The sequence below is a fragment of the Melitaea cinxia genome, chromosome 3 (genome assembly GCF_905220565.1).
Source record: "Melitaea cinxia chromosome 3, ilMelCinx1.1, whole genome shotgun sequence".
NCBI classification, from domain to species: domain Eukaryota; kingdom Metazoa; phylum Arthropoda; class Insecta; order Lepidoptera; family Nymphalidae; genus Melitaea; species Melitaea cinxia.
This window is the reverse complement of record NC_059396.1, coordinates 6,677,485-6,695,078: the sequence shown is the minus strand read 5'-3', so window position 1 is coordinate 6,695,078 and position 17,594 is coordinate 6,677,485. Positions and strand designations below refer to the sequence as shown.

The window sequence follows — 17,594 nt, the reverse complement described above, 5'->3', positions numbered from 1 at the left end:
ATAACGATTTTTTATCAATCCCACCAATATGGGTATCAAATAAAAGGGCTTGACAAGAAGAATACAGTGCACTGTACAACCTCAATATTTAAGATGGGTCTTGCAATAATGAAGCACTAAATGAATTAAACAGAATGCGAAATAAAAACTAAAAACTAGAAAATAAAAATAGGTAAAAAACTTTTTAAGTTAAACGGTTTTATGTTAAACATACATTGCAATGTTTAAGATAAATGTACTAAAAACCAAAAAATAATGAAATAGATACAGTCGTGGGAATTATAAACATATGCATAGACTAGACTAAAATAAAACCGTGGGGCACGTCAATTGTCTACAAATTATCGACTTAATGTGCGATAGAAGAATCGTTTAATTCGTCGTTAAAATAGGCAGTTGGCCCGCAGACGGTGAGGAAATTACTTACTATTTTCTTGCTCATGGAAATTCCAATAGTTATACACTCCATGTAAATAAAAGAGATGTTTCAACTAGTTTATCGTTGGACATTCACACTGCTGGCTGGCGAGGAATCGTTTCACTGCTCGTAGTTTGTCTTTAATCGACAAAACATATGATAAAAGTACTACTCGCTCACCACTATGAAACCCTAAAACTCGCTTATAATCGAGCTTGCTAGCTTGTTTCCACATTCTAGCCCTACTTATCACACGTCCATCGTTGTCGGTTGAACAACTGCCTAATTATAGTGTAACATTACAAAACAAACATTTTAATCAACGATTGTAGACAATTGACGTGCCCCACGGTTTTATTTTAGTCTAGTCTATGCATATGTTTATAATTCCCATGACTGTATCTATTTTATTATTTAGTATTTGTTGTTATAGCGGCATTAGAAATTTCAATTGTATAACTATCACGGTTAATGAGATACAGCCTGGTGACAGACGGACGGAGGGACGGACAGCGAAGTCTTAGTAATAGGGTCCCGTTTTACCCTTTGGGTACGGAACCTTAAAAATTATAAACATATATAACTGAGGTAGGGCACAGCAGGAATTTCCTGCTCAAAATATGGAGCAGCCCGACTGGGGTAGTACCTCGACCTTACAGAAGATCACAGCTAAATAATACTGTTTTCAAGCAGTATTGTGTTCCTGTTGGTGAGTAAGGTGACCAGAGCTCCTGGGGGGATTGGGGATTGGGTCGGCAACGCGCTTGCGATGCTTCTGGTGTTGCAGGTGTCTATAAGCTACGGTAATCGCTTACCATCAGGTGAGCCGTACACTTGTTTGCCGACCTAGTGACATAAAAAAAAAAAAAAAAAAAAAAAAAACAATTTCTTTATAAGTCGCTATTGTTATCGTTTTACAAGTTGTTATTTAAATTAAATATATTTTTACATGTTATTATATATTTTTATTGTGATTTTTATATCTATGAATAATAACGGTTATACTTATGATTGAAATTCATCTACTCACCACAAAAGATAGTACCAATTTATAGTCCGATCCATCAATTTCAGAGTTACCATCATATAGTTCTTTCGATTCTAAATATATTCTTCTTTCATGTGACAAACTTAAAGTAGACGCTATAAAAAAACCAATGAACTGCCATTGTAACATTTTAAACTATATATTTATTTGCGAGCAACTTTCGATAGCTTAATGTCACTGCCTTAACCAGTCAGTAAAGACTACTGGTGTGCCAAACGATACTCTTTTTATAACGACTGATAATAATGCTTAAAACTGACAATAATGTAGTACATAGATAATTCGGTTTTTATTTATGTGAGCATTTGCTATTTGTATAATATACAAATTCAATTTATTTATTATTTTCATTAACCCAGAAATGACAGATGTGGCTACAATGCTTTCACTGTCGCATTTCACTCTAAATCTTTTGTTATGGTTTATTTTATTTTTCTATGTATCGGGGCCGGATCTACCATATGGCTTTTTAAGCTTCAGCTTAGGGCCCCATGGATTCAAGGGGCCCCCAGCTAAGTAAAGTCAAAGTCAAAAATAGACGATACGACGATATATAATGCGAAAAAATTCATAACTTTATTAAATTAAACAGATCGTATGGTTTGCAGCCCTGCGAATCCTACGATTAGTCGAAACCCTTCGAACCAGGTAGTGGTACTTTGAACTGACAGTTAAAATGTTCGGCTGCCACACACACATCACATTCATCAGCACATTATCGTGGGTGGTATCATCTTAATCGTGGTCGAATTAGGTGGATCCCTAAGTAGTATTAGCCCAAAACCCCCCCTAAACTCACAGTCCGGCCCTGCTATGTATTGATCGTGCATATGCGTACACGGCTATCGGATTTTCTTCAACATTGTAAACTAGACTTCCCTCGCAATTATATTCACGTCTTTATTATACTTTTTTTACTAAATGTGGAATTATATTTATTGTGCATTTTAGTTTGTATATAGTTATAATAGTTTTATTACTCGACAACTTCTAATATGCCTAACCTACCTGACCCGAACTGACACTTGAACCGCTGAACTTCGTATCACCATATGTAGGGTATACAGATTTCTTAAAATATTATTATAAACAAATCTTGCTCTGGTAATACCGAAGGCAAATAAAATATCCCATTTGGTGCAGTCGTTCTGAAGAAATGCGCGTACAAAAATTTCGGTAATTTTCATTATTATATACCTGTATAGATTATTGTTGGGGCCAATGCCCTGTGCCATGGTGGTTAGGAGAAAACTGGGTACCTGAATGCCGGCTATTTATGGTATCGTATACTAGCTATGCCGGCGACTTCGTCCGCGTAGAATTTAACAAAATAGTTATTGTTCAGTTTGCAGAGTTACAAAATAAAATGAAAATTTAAAATACAATATAATTGTGTTGCTGGCAAACGAAAAAATAGTCAAGTCAATGGCATTATCAAAGAATACTCCAAAAGTTGTAATCAGATCTCGATAAAATTTAAATGTGACCACATCATAAACATTGGCTTTCGATTAAATTAAAAATCATCAAAATCGGTACACCCAGTAAAAAGTTATGCGGATTATAAAGGATTTCCAAAAAAAGAATTATCAAAATCGGTTCATAAACGACGAAGTTATCCCCAAACATACATATATATATATATACGGTCGAATTAAGTAACCTCCTCCTTTTTTGAAGTCGGTTAAAAAGTAAAAAGCCTAAGTTACTCCCTATTACATCAGCGAAAATAAAATAATGAATGACACTACGACCAATCCTTTGACGTTTGACAAACCCAAAGACTGCGCGTGCGACAGAACGCAAGAAGAATTTTGTTGCCAGACATAATTAATTTTAATAAAAAAACAAGTATAAGAAATTTTATTTTTTAATTAAATGATATCAGATGATACATGTTTATTTTATTTTGGAAACAGAATAAATGACATTATCAGTCACGCACAGGAAGATCTAGATCTTTTAAATGATTGGTTTCATCATAATTTATTAACTATAAATGCTGCCAAAACGTGTTATATTATCTTTAAACCAAAAAATAAAATTATTTCACAACACAATCCACAAACAGTTCATAATACTCCAATTGAAGAAAAAACCTGTGAAAAGTACCTTGGCCTAAGATTGGATAACCAGTTAAGTTTTAATAATCATATAGATCATATTAAAAAAAAAATGTCCTCTTTGATCATATGCCTAAAAAATATCTCTCAGTGCATTCCTCAAACATTACGCCATTCTATATACAACTCATTGGTTAAGTCGCATTTGTTATATTTGATTGAAGTATGGGGTAATTCCTCCAAAACAAAATTACAAGAGCTTCAAAGAAAACAAAACAAAATAATAAAAATACTATTTCGATATCCATATTACACATCTACAACTAAAATTTATAAAAAAACTAAAATCATGAACCTACGACAACTTTATATATATAATTCCTGTATTTTAATAAAAAAAATTATCAGTAAATCTATTCGTTCAAATTTGTCCTTTATAAAACGTATCACGAAGCGGAGCAATCGACGACCCAGCTTATTGGTTCTGCCTAAGACTAGGACGAAATTTGCCAAAAGGGATATCACATTCGAAGGAGCACAGCTTTACAACAAATTACCTTGTCTAATAAAAGATGTAAGCTCAGTTAACGAATTTAAATCTCGGCTTTAGCAATATATTCTCAATAACACTTTATCGTTAGAAGAAACCATTTAAACTGTTCGTTAATTGAGCACTAGGATTTATAAGACGACGATATGTATATTTTACTTTTATTGTAGTGTATTGTTCTCATGTAAGTGACATTGTCTTTTTGAGAATAAAGTTCTTTAACCTTTAATGATGGCCATAAAAGCAAAGCTCAGGACTTCTTCTAAAGAAAATCACCAACAACACAAAAAACCCCTCTGCAACTCCTAAAAGTGTTACAAGATGTTGAAGAATTTTAAATAAGTATTTTGTAAAATTTGTTACAAATTGGAAATAGCATATATAGTTGGAATAGTTCGTATACTAAACCAAATGTGCCTCATGTTTTCATTTCTTAGTTCGTTTTCATGAAAATAAGATAAATTCGCTTATTTTCTGTTTTCAAATGAACGTTTTTACGCATATCTACAGTTGCAATGTGTCATAGGTACTTATTCGAGATTAATTTCACCCTTTAGTGTGACTTTGTGAACTATGCTTTCGTTATGATATTTTCATACGAGCTCGTTGTCAGTATGTTAAGATAAAATGCCTATGACATGGAATCTTAATTATAAAACGTTTTTTGAAAATAAAAATAAAAAACTCACGAGGTTTTGTTTTGTGTTCTGTATAACAACAAACGCACTATATTTATCTTATTTAATTGTGGCATTACATATTTGTTTGAAAGAATCAATTATTTGTTATTGTTACAGGTATGACAGACGTTCATTACAATGAGCAAGCACTGCTAGATCAACTGATGCTGTGTACGGAGTACGTGGATAAAGCGGAGCGATACGAACTTCTGGGACCCTTGTACCGCCTCGTGATACCTATTTATGAGCAGAGGAAAGATTACCAATCGCTCCTTACATGCTACCAACATCTCACCAAAGCTTACGCTAAAGTCATTGAAGTCACTAATTCAGGAAAACGACTTCTCGGTAGATTCTATAGAGTGGCGTTTTTTGGAAAAGCCCATTTCGGTGATGACGAGGATGGTATAGAATTTATTTACAAGGAACCGAAATTGACGTCACTGAGCGAAATCTCAGAAAAACTTCAAAATTTTTATGAGCAAAAATTCGGTGCAGGTTGCGTCAAAATGATCATGGATTCGGCGCCGGTAAGAAAACTTTGATAAATAGTACTTACTGGTTTTTAGGAATTCGAGAAATAATTACTAATATAAATAAATTAGTCGTATTGACTTTGATTTTGGAGGTCGAAATTATTTTTATTATATATAACTTGTAAATCGTATTCCTATTGTTTGTTTTAGTTAATGTAAAAGTTTTTTTTTTTTTTTTTTTGAAATAAACTTTGCCTTACAAGAAAGCTAAAAAGGCTTAAGAGATCAGATAATTCTTTATTAAAATTTATCTTAAGCACGCGTCACAAGTATACCATTATTTTTCTAATAAATGAAAATGTATCTAACGTTTTTCTTATTTAAAATATGTTTTGAATTTTTACGGAACTGTTTGCTATGTGTTCTAATCGTTTTTTGTATCGTTTACGTCAGCTATAAAACATATAATACGTCACAATAAGTCGCTACCAAACTGAATATTAAGTGTACTAGCTTAAGCCTGGTTGCTATATTCAGAAAATTGGGCGCTTTGCTTACGGACCATTAAATTTCAAACAAGACATGTGTTCTTAGTCTAACGGTTTTAACTATTTTCCGAACATCGGGCATTTTTCGCGTTTATTATTGTTGATAGAATTCATAACACATAAAACTACAAAATAATAGCAACAAAAAAATTACAGTCACGTCTGTAATATCGTAGTCTACTTATCCATATAGGTTTTTCCTGAACGCTATAATTTATGGGTTTTTTAAGCGTCGAGTGTACAGACATATTTTATCTAATGGCCGGCAACTCCTCTTATATGTCAATGGGCGACGATTACCATGTAACATCAGACAGGTCCGTCAGCTCGTTTATTCCCATTGTTATAAAATAATTAAAAAATGCCTATATAGCATAATCATCAAATAGGTGAATCGAGACGAGCTGGACGGCAAGCTAGCGTACATCCAAGTGACGTGGGTGCGCGCGGCGGCGGGCGGGCTGGCGACGGGCGAGGGCTCGTTCGAGCGCGCGCACAACGTGCGCCGCTTCGTGTTCGAGACGCCCTTCACGCGGGACGGCGCCGCGCGCGGGCCCGTGCACCACCAGCGGCTGCGGCTCACGCACCTCACCGGTATCACTATATCATATTGATTCATTCTCTGTTTTTGAAGCAATAACTTCTTATTGGAGGGTAAGCCGCTTCGGTACGTAACGCGTTACGGCGCCAGTCTGTCTGGCTTCCCTTTCTCTCACGTCCACGACAGAAGTAGGCATACTCCTCCTCTCTCTCTCTAACCCACAGTTCGACTTAAATTAGTTAGAGACGCAGACTATAAGTTCTTCTATAAGTCAGCAAACAAGTATACGGCCCATCTGATAGTAAGCGGTCACCGTAGCCTATAGACACTTGCAACGGCGGAAGCAACGCAAGCGCGTTGTTGACCCTACCCTCGACCCTCCCCAGGACCGCTGGCCACCTGACTCACCACAGGGACACGACACTACTCAAGAGCAATATTAGTTAGCAGTGATCTTCTGTGAGGTTAAAGTATTCTCCTAGTCGGGGTGTTCTAAATTTAAAACAAGATATGCTCTGTTGTGTTAGACCTGAATAAAACCTTTATTTTGAGTCAGTAAAAATATCAGTTTTTAAAACGACATATTTTGATGCAGCTGAAAGCTGGTTCCCGTATGTAAAACGTCGAGTGCCGGTCATCGAAACGCAAGTGGAAGAAAAAAGTCCCATAGAAGTAGCCGTTTCCGAGATGGAAAGTCAGGTGGCCGAACTTGCGGAAATCGTCAACGCGAAAGCACCAGATATTAAGAAATTGCAACTCAGGTACGTGCTTTTATAATATACTCGTAAGTTACAATTTACACAAAAACTAAGAAAATATTATACCTGATATCACTCTCATCGTATCAAAATGATGTCATTCAAAATATTGATGAAAATGATTGATAAGAGGCTAGAAGACATTACTTCGCTGTTTTCAATCGATTCTATCTTGTTTGTACACCACTGGAAATAAAAAATAATACTAGTAGGAGTATGTCCATATATCACTTTCTTTATTAGATGACTGAAAAATATCATAGTAAATTTTAAATAATCTAATATGTTTGCCTTGTATCCTTGTAATATGATATAGTGAACTGTGATATTTTTCTCTGATAGTGTACAATAAAGAGTATTTGTATTGTATTGTATTGTATTGTATTTTAAATTCGTAACGCGTTTATTTTGTTTTAGATTTTACGCTATTCAAAATTTAAAAAAAAAAAAAACTAAAAGCACTACTACTTATTCTTTTACTTACGTTTTTTGTACAATATGTAATCTATTTCCATATTTTATACAATAAATACAACAAACAAAAACAATTTTGGTAAATATGGTTTAATTCATTTCTAGATTACAAGGAAGTATATGTGTGCAAGTGAATGCTGGTCCACTGGCGTACGCGAACGCTTTCCTTGACCCCACGTTAGCTCCGATGTATCCAGACGACATGGTCAACAAACTGACGACGACATTCAAGTAAGGCTTAGAAACTCTTACAACAAAAATCGATTGTGTTATTATTTAATAATATTATATTTTTAATAAATTTATATGGCACTTTATAAGAAACTAAATATAATTATTAAAAAAAAATTGACTATGTACTACGTAAAATTATCATATACTATTGTATCAATATTTTTTTTTCTTCAGAGAATTTCTGACAGTCTGCCACGCGGCATTGCAACTGAACGCCAAATTAATAAGTTCGGATCAAGTTACATACCAGGAGGCTTTGGAAACGAACTACTACAAGTTAAGCGACTCGCTAACCACCATGCTCGGTCAGCCTCTACAAGACATACTTGTTAACGGAAACCTAAGCACCACCGTCACTGGCGTAGAACTCGAATCTAGTAATGCTTAGAAAATTTTATTTAATTATCTGCACCGTTTATAAGTTAAAATTAGTATTAATAAAACTGTTAAACTGACCTGTCGTCAGTGTTGCCAGATTATTAATGGATTCTGATATCTCTTACTTAGACAACGTTATAGCACAAACTTGTCGACGAAAAGCTCAACAGCCTAAAACATGTAACTAACTATGCTTAAATTAACTATATTTTGGAAGTAAAATGTAATAGATTTTGTATAATTGACCAGTTGTCGGCAGTATTGCTTTTTTAAAGATTTTTTACACGTTTGCCATCTGAGACAATTTTACAAGCCATACTCATTGCCCAACACACTGTAATATCACATAGGATTTGAATATAGGAGTGATTGAATAAACTCCAAACATAAAATTGCTTGACAATTCAAATTCTCAAATTATATAACTGTTCAGTGGACGGTAATGTTGCCAGTTTTATATTTAAGTCTTATTTTTAGTCAAGTAAGATTTTTTTTTAATTGTTAAAGTATTAAAACATTTTGGCAAATTACCATAAACTTATATCTTCTATAGGGATAAATTTCTTGAATTTATATAAGGTGAATAGGCTGTATCTTGCGTGTTGTGTAATGAAGTGTTATATAAATTATTATCAAGAACTTTTATAAGATAAAGGTCAGCATATAATCTGATTTTAATGGTAGTTAATTAATCATATATCCATAATTAGCTAGGAGTTTTGTAACTTGAAATTATATTTATAAGGTGGCTATTCAATTCAATTACAATATAATCATATTTTCTATTAATTCACAATAAAGATCTTTTTGGGTATAAAACTAATACATAGCATACTTTAATTGAGTAAAAAGAACACAATTCTCCAGATAAATGAAGAGTTTACAAACACGGATATAAAAAAGAATCAAATTGTTCCTTCATCACAGACACATAGTACTACGTACATATACATAACTAAAACTGAAATCTACAGAATTCAAGTCAATTACTAGGTCCATCCTGTATTTACACACCTAACATCTTCAGATAAATATTTCAATATTAAAAACTGTACAAAAAACGTAACAATTTCTTTACAAACATTGAGACAATATACTTAACTAATAATATACCTAAAATATGAACTTGTATAATGGACTGAACACTGAATTAGTTATTAAAAATATATGGGTTTTAGCAATCTGCCTAACAGGATTCTCATTTAAGATCAAGCTTTTTAAAAGATTAAACTTATTAAAAATAATAGCTTTTATATGGAAACATGACATACATTTTTGTTATGTGGCTGTCGTTTTCTAGTACTAAATTTAATGTATATTAAGAATACATAACCTATATTCATATGCATGCCCATCTTTTTTAATACGTAATAGTTTATATTTCTTAATACATGTGTATATGTACAATTGATATTATAAGGTTAATTTCGGATCTGTAAAAGATTTGGGATCATTAATATATCAATAACCTGCCGACCCGTGCCCACTTCGTTGGGCGTTAATTATTTTTGCAAATATATAGAAAAGATTTCATTTCGCTCGCACATCTCCGACTTGATTCACATGTACTATTATTTTTCTCAGAATTTTTTGTTCAATTACAATAAAATATAGCCCATATCACTCCTGAATCATTTAGCTTTCTGTTAGTGAAAGAATTTTCATGATCGGATCTGTATTTGCGAAGATTACCTCCTACAAACAAAATAAAGTTAGAAACTTTACCTCTTTATAATATTATTATAGATTTGACAATAGTCTTACTTTACTTTTCAAAGAATCTGTGCCCATTTCTTTGTTTATATACTTTTTTGCCTGATGAGTTACTATTTAAACCTAAGTAAGAACAGCTTAATTTCAAAAATGTAATAAATACGTCATGTCCGAAAATTTTATTTATCCCTTATGGATTCAGATGTTGTATTGTGTATTAAAACAATGTCACAAACATAAAGTATATTCATAATAAATAAGTAAATCCATAGGTATCATATTATGACAGACGACACTAAATTGTTAGTTAATCTAATCGATTTTATCAGTCCTTCCGTAATTTGAACGTATATCGCATCGCATGTACAACTGTTAAAATAAACCCAAATATTATTTTAACAGTTCTTTTTTTCTATTTTATGAGTGTATTAATAATATCGAATAAGATTTAAAGTTCCTCGTCACTTCAACACCTGGCTACAAATACAACCTATTTATTAATCATTTTATTAAGTAAATATTATATACTTTTGTAGATATAAATATACTCATATTTCGCTCATGCAATTCGCTCAATCACTTCTTGCCTCTTCGTTTTAAAACTGATTGCTTATCTCACAGGAAAGCCTATAATCATATATTCTCATTCATTTAAATAGTTTTGAGTTGCATTGAACAGGCTATCTCGGGCAACTCACATAGCCATATATAGAATGTAATTTTTATTATTAAAAATATTTGTAGTCGTCACCTTAATGTTTAAGACTACAGACTACAAGGATTTCTTAAAAAAGTCATTAAAGGTTTTTTATTATTATTTATTTATTAATAACATCTAGAATGACAACTGATTATTTATTATACATCTCTCGTTAGCGTACAGCGTATGTGTACGCTGTAAGAACAAATCTAAACGAACATGTTATAATTATAATTCTTTTTGAAGTGAAACTTCCTTAGAATCGTTGTTATTTGAAACTCGACGTAACGAAATTGCATCCCGATAACGACAAAAACACATACATGTATTGGAAACAGTTACACTTAAATGCCGTTTTTTCGATCTTTCAATTCAATATTTTTAAAATAGCAAGTTCCCAATCAAGCCACCGAATCCATGGTAGTTTTAGTGTACAAATAACAATGAAATTTTGTAAGATTTAATTTAAATTTAAATATGTTTTAGTACAAGTTGATGTTCCATTTTAATTTTATGAGAAGTTTAATGTCAGTTTTATTTATTTTGTTGTTAGTATTGGTATTTATGTTACGTGTTCTCTTTAAGTAGTATATTCTCATTCCATTTTGTATAACAATCATTTCACATTATAATACTTAAAGGAACTTTTAATAAAAATAGTTAAAAATTCTTAATTTTAATCTTTTTGTAAAGAGCATATAAGACATTTTTAGTTATATTTAATGAACACAAGATTAATAAACTTTTTTAATATGTATAACAAAAAAAAAAACTCCTCAAACTGTAATATCTTCGAAGTAATTAAATGAGTGTTATTATCTTGTCAATATTTGCAATTATAACTAAATCGCATGTAATTGATTATTTTTAATTAAATTACTAATACATTTAAGACTGTTTCGTGAACATGCTTTTTTAAAATTTAAGTTTTGTTTTTCATTATAATTTTTGTCGAGTAATGTGCTGTTGTCAATTTATCAACTTTGTGTCAAAATTTATTTTAATTGTTTCATGTATCAAATATACAAATAATATATATTATTTTTTCTGTCAAATCATAAATATTGATTTATGTTTGTATAAATTTTTTTCTGTAATAAACTACACTTGGACAATCGTTTAAAACAGTATTCGTAGTTTTGTTTCAAATCTAACGATAAATAATTCATTTTTTTTATATATATATATTTCGTCATATTTTTTTTAAACAAATTTAATATACCTACCTAATTTATGTTGTATTGTGTTTAGTTACAGTACTTAAAGTTTCTAAGTTTCAATTTATGTGTGAATTTATTTAAAAATAATATATTAAGTATACTATATGCCATATAATATAATAATTGTCTATTATACCTACTCAGTAGTAATTTTTACAATGTATCTGCACAAATTAATATAATCAAGGGATTTGTAATTTGATCTGATTTGTAATCTGGATTTGCTGTTTTAATACATTTATAAGAATAAAAAATGTTTTTTTATTTTTTATCATCATATTTTGTATGCTATATGCCACTTGGCGAGTACCTAAAAGTTCATCTATTTGGTTTTAATCAAATACCTTTCTTATTTTTTGTTAGACAATCTGTAAATCGTATTGTTTCATTGGTTTCAAGGTACATTAATCTTTTTGGTATTTCAATTTTACATTAATCACGTAAGGTTCGAAGGGTGGATGGATTTGTAAAACGTGGGAAACGTGTATTCAAGAAAAACTCGATTTCTAAAGCGAATAAACACCCGCAACCTTACTAATAATTCGTGGTAAAAGTTTTCGTATTTTGTAGTAAAAAGAAGCAATAAAATCTTTTTGGTTGTATTGTTTGTAACTGACTGGTTTTGATACCATGAAAAGGTGACATTTTAAAAATGAAATGAATAAGTAAAAAGCAGTTTCCCGCCAGTTTTCATTTATTTTTCTGTCCGCCAAAATAGGTGAATCCAACGAAAAAACTCGGTACATTTTAAAGTTTTAGTTTAAAATAGGAAAAATTCGACTCAAGCCACGAAAATTTTTGACAAACCTGACGACATTTTTAAAAAAAGCGGAGTGACTCCCGACTCCCGACAAAAAAAATCTCCCGAAAAACAATCATTTCAAGCAGTGTTGTGTTTCTGTGGTGAGTAAGATGGGATTGAGGGTAGGGTCGGGAACGCGGGTTTTAAGCATCTATAAGTGACTGTAATCGCTTACCATCAGGTGAGCCTTACGCTGAACTCATGTGTATTGCCCATAGTCACCACGCTGAGCAGGCGGGTTGGTGACCGCAGGGCTGGCTTTGTTGCACCTAAGAAGCTGCTGCCTGTATTTCAAAGCCAGCAGTTGGATGGTTATCCCGCCATCGGTTGACTTTTTAAGTTCCAAGGTGGTAGTGGAAGACTAAGGGATAACACAGTTCCAGGTAACACATAAAAAATTCAGTCGAATTGAGAATCTTCTCCTTTTTTAAAGTCAGTCAATAATTTAAGCTCTTTTTTTAAAGTATACTTTAAATCTACATTTTCATTGTTTGATTATATATTTAATTGGAGAAAGTAATTCAGAAGAAGGCAACCTTACGGCCCTCACGTGCACATAAACCAAGGCTGCCAGATGTGCGATTTTCATCGTACTCATACGATTTTTTTGCATTTTTACTTAAGTACGATCGCTAGACCAAGATCATACACAAAATGAACGATTTTTATATTCCTATTACCTGGAAGCATTTCATAATTAAAAAAACGTCATCCACTGGCAAGCATGAATTTAGGAGAACTACCCCAACTACCTAACGCGTGCCTAGGTCTTTTACTTGAATGAAGTCTCTTTGAATAATCATATAAGAGCTGTATTTGTTTGCTTTCTAACAAAACTAATATATATATATATATATATATATAATATAGATATTTTCTCTTTCGGTATTAATTTCGACTTGAAAAAAAATACATTTTGAAATAAAAACAATTTGAAAATTTTAAAACACTGGCTCAATTTGCTTTAAATTTGTTATGTTTTAAACAAAACTTAGAAAAAGTTTATCCAATGATACACGTGAGTGCAAATTATTAGCTAAGCAATCAGTTAAGAAAAAACGAAAATTTTACGAAGTTTAACCCAACAAATTCTTTTATTAAAAATTATGACTACAGAAAATTTTGTACGAGTGTAGCAAATAGTTTTAGTACATTTATTTTCTAAAACTAAACGAATTTTGATAATTTATAATAAAAAATTAGTACTTAGTCTTAAAGGGCTGTACGATCTTTTTATTTCAAAATTTTCTTGGCATACGATTTTTTTTGGCATACGTACGATCACACTTTTTGTGCACCTGGCAGCCCTGACACAAACTTTTTATATCATGGACCAAAGAGCATAATAGCATATGGACCTAGTGATGGATCATGGTTTATAATTGGAAGTTGTCTATTGCTTCATATACAAAATTGAACTCCAAGTTCATCATTTGTATTGGGTATTTTTTTTTTCTCAATTCAATTTAATTTCGTACCTGAAGACATGGAAGACGAATTAGAAGATAAGGTATTACATCAAACATACATTTCTTTTGTTAAAATATTTTCACGATTTACTAATAGTATTGCGTTTGACACTCCAGTGAGCTATTTATGGAAAATGGTGCGACTTTATTTACTACGATCAGAAGTTTTAGTGTTCACTTTAGCTATAATCATATTCCTTATGTATCTCCAAACTATTGGACTATGGAGTCGAACACTATTAAGCAGGTTATCACAGGCTATGAGCCCCATAAGTGCCGTTCAGCGCATGAAGTTAATGGAAGGATCTGAAGCTGATAAACAAAGCTGGGAATTAAAAGGCTCACTGAGTGCAGCGTATGCAATCAAAGGTAGAAGAATGCACATGGAAGATAAATTTATTATTAATGAAAACATAAATAATACCGGCATTTCTTTGTTTGCTATTTTTGACGGTCACGGCGGAGAATTTGCTGCCAATTACGCTAAAGATCACCTAATACAAAACTTATACAATAAGGTAATAGAGTTGAGTGCTTTTAAAGATGGCAAAACAGTCATCATTCCTCAGAAAGATAGTCCTGAAGAACCAAAGAAAGAAGAAATAAATGTTAGTGTTGAAAGAAAAACTAGTTTTAAGAAGTCAGCCAGTACTGCTGATGATACATTAAAGAAAGAGATTACAGATCCTGATTTGTTAGCTCAGCTCTCCAAGGCGCGGCCAATAATTACAAGGGAAGTAAGGCCAGTCAAGCCTGTTAAAAATATTGCTGTTCCTCTCTCAAGTTATGTGGACAAAGGAAAGATAAACTATGGTAAATTATTGACAGACGAGGTTTTGGCAGCTGATAGGCTTCTAGTAGAAGCTGCAAAACGTACTATGAATGTAGCCGGAACTACAGCTTTAATAGCTGTTTTAGAAGGTAACCATCTTATAGTGGCTAATGTTGGTGATTCAAGAGGAGTGATGTGCGATAGTCGCGGTAATGCAATTCCTGTCTCATTTGACCACAAGCCACAGCAGGTGGGCAGGGCATTTTAAAATGAACAAAAATATAATAATAATTTTATTTTGAGAAACATGTAGCATAAAATAATTGATATTGTTTATATTATCTTATTACAGGTACGTGAGCAGAAAAGGATTGAAGCAGCAGGAGGGTATATTGCTTTTAATGGAGTGTGGAGAGTAGCGGGAATTTTAGCAACATCTCGTGCAATGGGTGACTATCCTCTCAAAGACAAAAAATTCGTAATCGCTGACCCTGATATCCTTACTTTTAACCTCGATGACCATAAACCAATGTTCTTAGTATTAGCATCTGATGGGCTATGGGACACATTTACCAATGAAGAAGCAGTTAAATTTATAAAAGAAAGATTAGATGAACCAGATTTTGGAGCAAAAAGCTTAACACTCCAGGCTTATTACAGAGGATCAGTTGACAATATTACAGTTTTAGTTATAAACTTTCTTAATAATCAAGTTTCTATATCATCACAGTAAACATCTTATTTTTTGGAACTGTGAAATGACAGAGTACATATTTTAATACAGAAAAAAATGTATAGTTGTAATCTTGGACTTGGAAGTGAGATGTATTATTATAGAAAGGAAATGCATTTGGTTTGTATTTTATTGGATATATTTATCAAGTAATTAATCAAAGTCCAATTATAAAGACAGTCTTTTTACAACTAATATATGTTTTTTAAAAATTTACTATTTTAAATACCGTTAAAATTCATTACATACATTTATAACATGATTGATGTGTATATATGTATATATTTTTATTATAAAGTTTGATAAATGTGTATATAAATGTTTAAGAAGATATAAAATGTATTTTAATGTTACATATATCATTCTATTTAAAAATGAATACTATTTGTGTGGTTGTGATTTTTCTTTGAAAGTTTACTTCTTGAGATTTTCAACGTTTGCTATTTTATTTTATAAATGATACGTAGAATCTACTTGGCTATGTACTTAAGCTGCTGCAATCATTCTTAACTCATCAGTTGTGCAATAATAGCAACACCTAAATACTCTTTGTATTTTACACACACCAATTTGTTTGTTAAAAATGTTAAAAATATATGACAAATATGTTATTATGTAATTAAATGATACAATTGACGCCTTGTAAGGTAATTTTATGAAAGCTATCCTTTAAAATATTGACAAAGATAATAAAATTGTGAAACTTATTTGCAGCTTAAATATTGACTAATAAATTGATAAATATTTAAATATTATAAATGTTAGAAATACACTTGCCATTGTTTCCTAAAACACTAGTTATAAAAAAGTAAGAATGTTTTAAAATCGTCCATATTGGCCAATTTATTAGGATTGTTAAGTTTTACTAATTTTCTGTTTAATTACTATGGTTGTATTTAAAAGTTCACTGAAATTTTGACTTGTCAATTAGATTGACATATCCATAAATTTGAATATATAAAATATATTCGTAATTTATTAAAAATTCATATAAATCAAGGAATGCATTTTTGAACCCAAGCTTTATTTTACTTAGCTGTAGAAATTACTAAATGAATTTAAATTTTCCTTTGGTGCTAGTCATTTAAATATATGCTATGGTACATCTTATGCATAATATTTTAGTGCAATATGTGTGACGATGGAGAAAAAGTATAATATTTCTGTTGTCATAAAATAAAATACCAAATAGATAATGTAGTTGTTAAAAGTATTTCTGTTTTTTAACATTACCTGTAGTTAAATAATACTATTTGATGTAGTTATAAAATATTACTTTCTTTAAATATTACATTTGTTATTATTATTTTTAAAAAATCTATTGATGTTCATAAAAAAATGAAATATGCATTATATGTAATATGTTTTGCCATAGCTTTGACAAATTTTGGGGCCAAAATTATTACACTATACGCTGCTTATTTTATACCAAAAAAAAAACTTAAAAATGCTTTATATGTGTGTTATTAAAGCTTTATTAGAATTCTTGCCTGCCTAATTTGGCTTCGTAAGTTTCATTTGTATTGTTGTTTTGTTTTTTAGCATGTTTTTATTTTGCTGTATAACATATAATATTGTTCATTAGGGTGCATATAAAGGTACTAACAAAAATTTTAAGTATAAGTGCTTGTTTATTAAATATTTCAAATAGTAAATCATGTATCATACTAATTAAAACAATTTCATGATAAAAAAATGAGTGAGAGATGTAAACCTTTTTAAATTGCCTGCATGTATTTATTATTCTATTTTATAAATTATTTATAATTAAGTGTGTCTAAAAAAATCTTTTAGGATTAATAAGTAGAATCTTTTATATGTGAAACATATGCAGGTGTAATAAAATTAATTTATATTCTGTTCTGGTTTAATTACATTATATTTACCAACGCATTACTTACAATCGTCACTGTATACTAGAGTATTTACAATAACTACAGTATTTACTAATTAACATCACTTAAATATCTAAATAGGATACAATATCTATCCCTGGCTTGTGTCTATATCATTACTT

The 17,594-nt window shown here is 31.2% G+C and overlaps 2 protein-coding genes and 1 long non-coding RNA gene across 4 annotated transcripts in view; 2 read left to right on the top strand and 1 right to left on the bottom strand.

Moving 5' to 3' along the window:
• LOC123669349 (dedicator of cytokinesis protein 9) overlaps window positions 1-8,277 on the top strand; it is a 65,408-nt gene extending 57,131 nt beyond the window's left edge. Inside the window, exons 30-34 of the mRNA XM_045602955.1 lie at window positions 4,877-5,289; window positions 6,173-6,377; window positions 6,920-7,085; window positions 7,662-7,787; window positions 7,965-8,277. Coding sequence (XP_045458911.1) covers window positions 4,877-5,289; window positions 6,173-6,377; window positions 6,920-7,085; window positions 7,662-7,787; window positions 7,965-8,178 — 1,124 coding nt within the window. The 3' untranslated portion in view covers window positions 8,179-8,277. The remainder of the gene's footprint in view (window positions 1-4,876; window positions 5,290-6,172; window positions 6,378-6,919; window positions 7,086-7,661; window positions 7,788-7,964) is intronic.
• On the bottom strand, window positions 1,612-13,347 carry LOC123669351. The gene is made up of 3 exons (XR_006745741.1): window positions 13,264-13,347; window positions 9,179-9,182; window positions 1,612-1,623 (listed from the first exon to the last, which is right to left on the bottom strand). It is a non-coding gene; the product is annotated as an uncharacterized LOC123669351 (long non-coding RNA).
• Window positions 13,348-13,976: 629 nt separating this feature from the next.
• LOC123669131 (protein phosphatase 1L) lies at window positions 13,977-15,752 on the top strand. 2 transcript variants are annotated; one of them, XM_045602767.1, is made up of 3 exons: window positions 13,977-14,113; window positions 14,190-15,094; window positions 15,197-15,752. In XM_045602767.1, exons 2-3 carry the CDS (start codon window positions 14,207-14,209, stop codon window positions 15,575-15,577), a joined length of 1,269 nt encoding a protein of 422 aa, XP_045458723.1. In that variant the 5' UTR covers window positions 13,977-14,113; window positions 14,190-14,206; the 3' UTR covers window positions 15,578-15,752. The 2 variants fall into 2 exon arrangements, with proteins under 2 accessions (XP_045458723.1, XP_045458722.1); XM_045602766.1 differs by having other exon boundaries at window positions 13,977-15,094.
• The last annotated feature ends 1,842 nt before the right edge of the window (window positions 15,753-17,594 follow it).

Excerpts from the sequence above, each read along its gene's own strand:
- LOC123669131 (XM_045602766.1), top strand. The coding sequence starts at position 14,090 with ATGGAAGACGAATTAGAAGATAAGGTATTACATCAAACATACATTTCT. Across the intron at positions 15,095-15,196 it reads TTGACCACAAGCCACAGCAG|GTACGTGAGCAGAAAAGGAT; the intron begins GTGGGCAGGGCA and ends ATCTTATTACAG.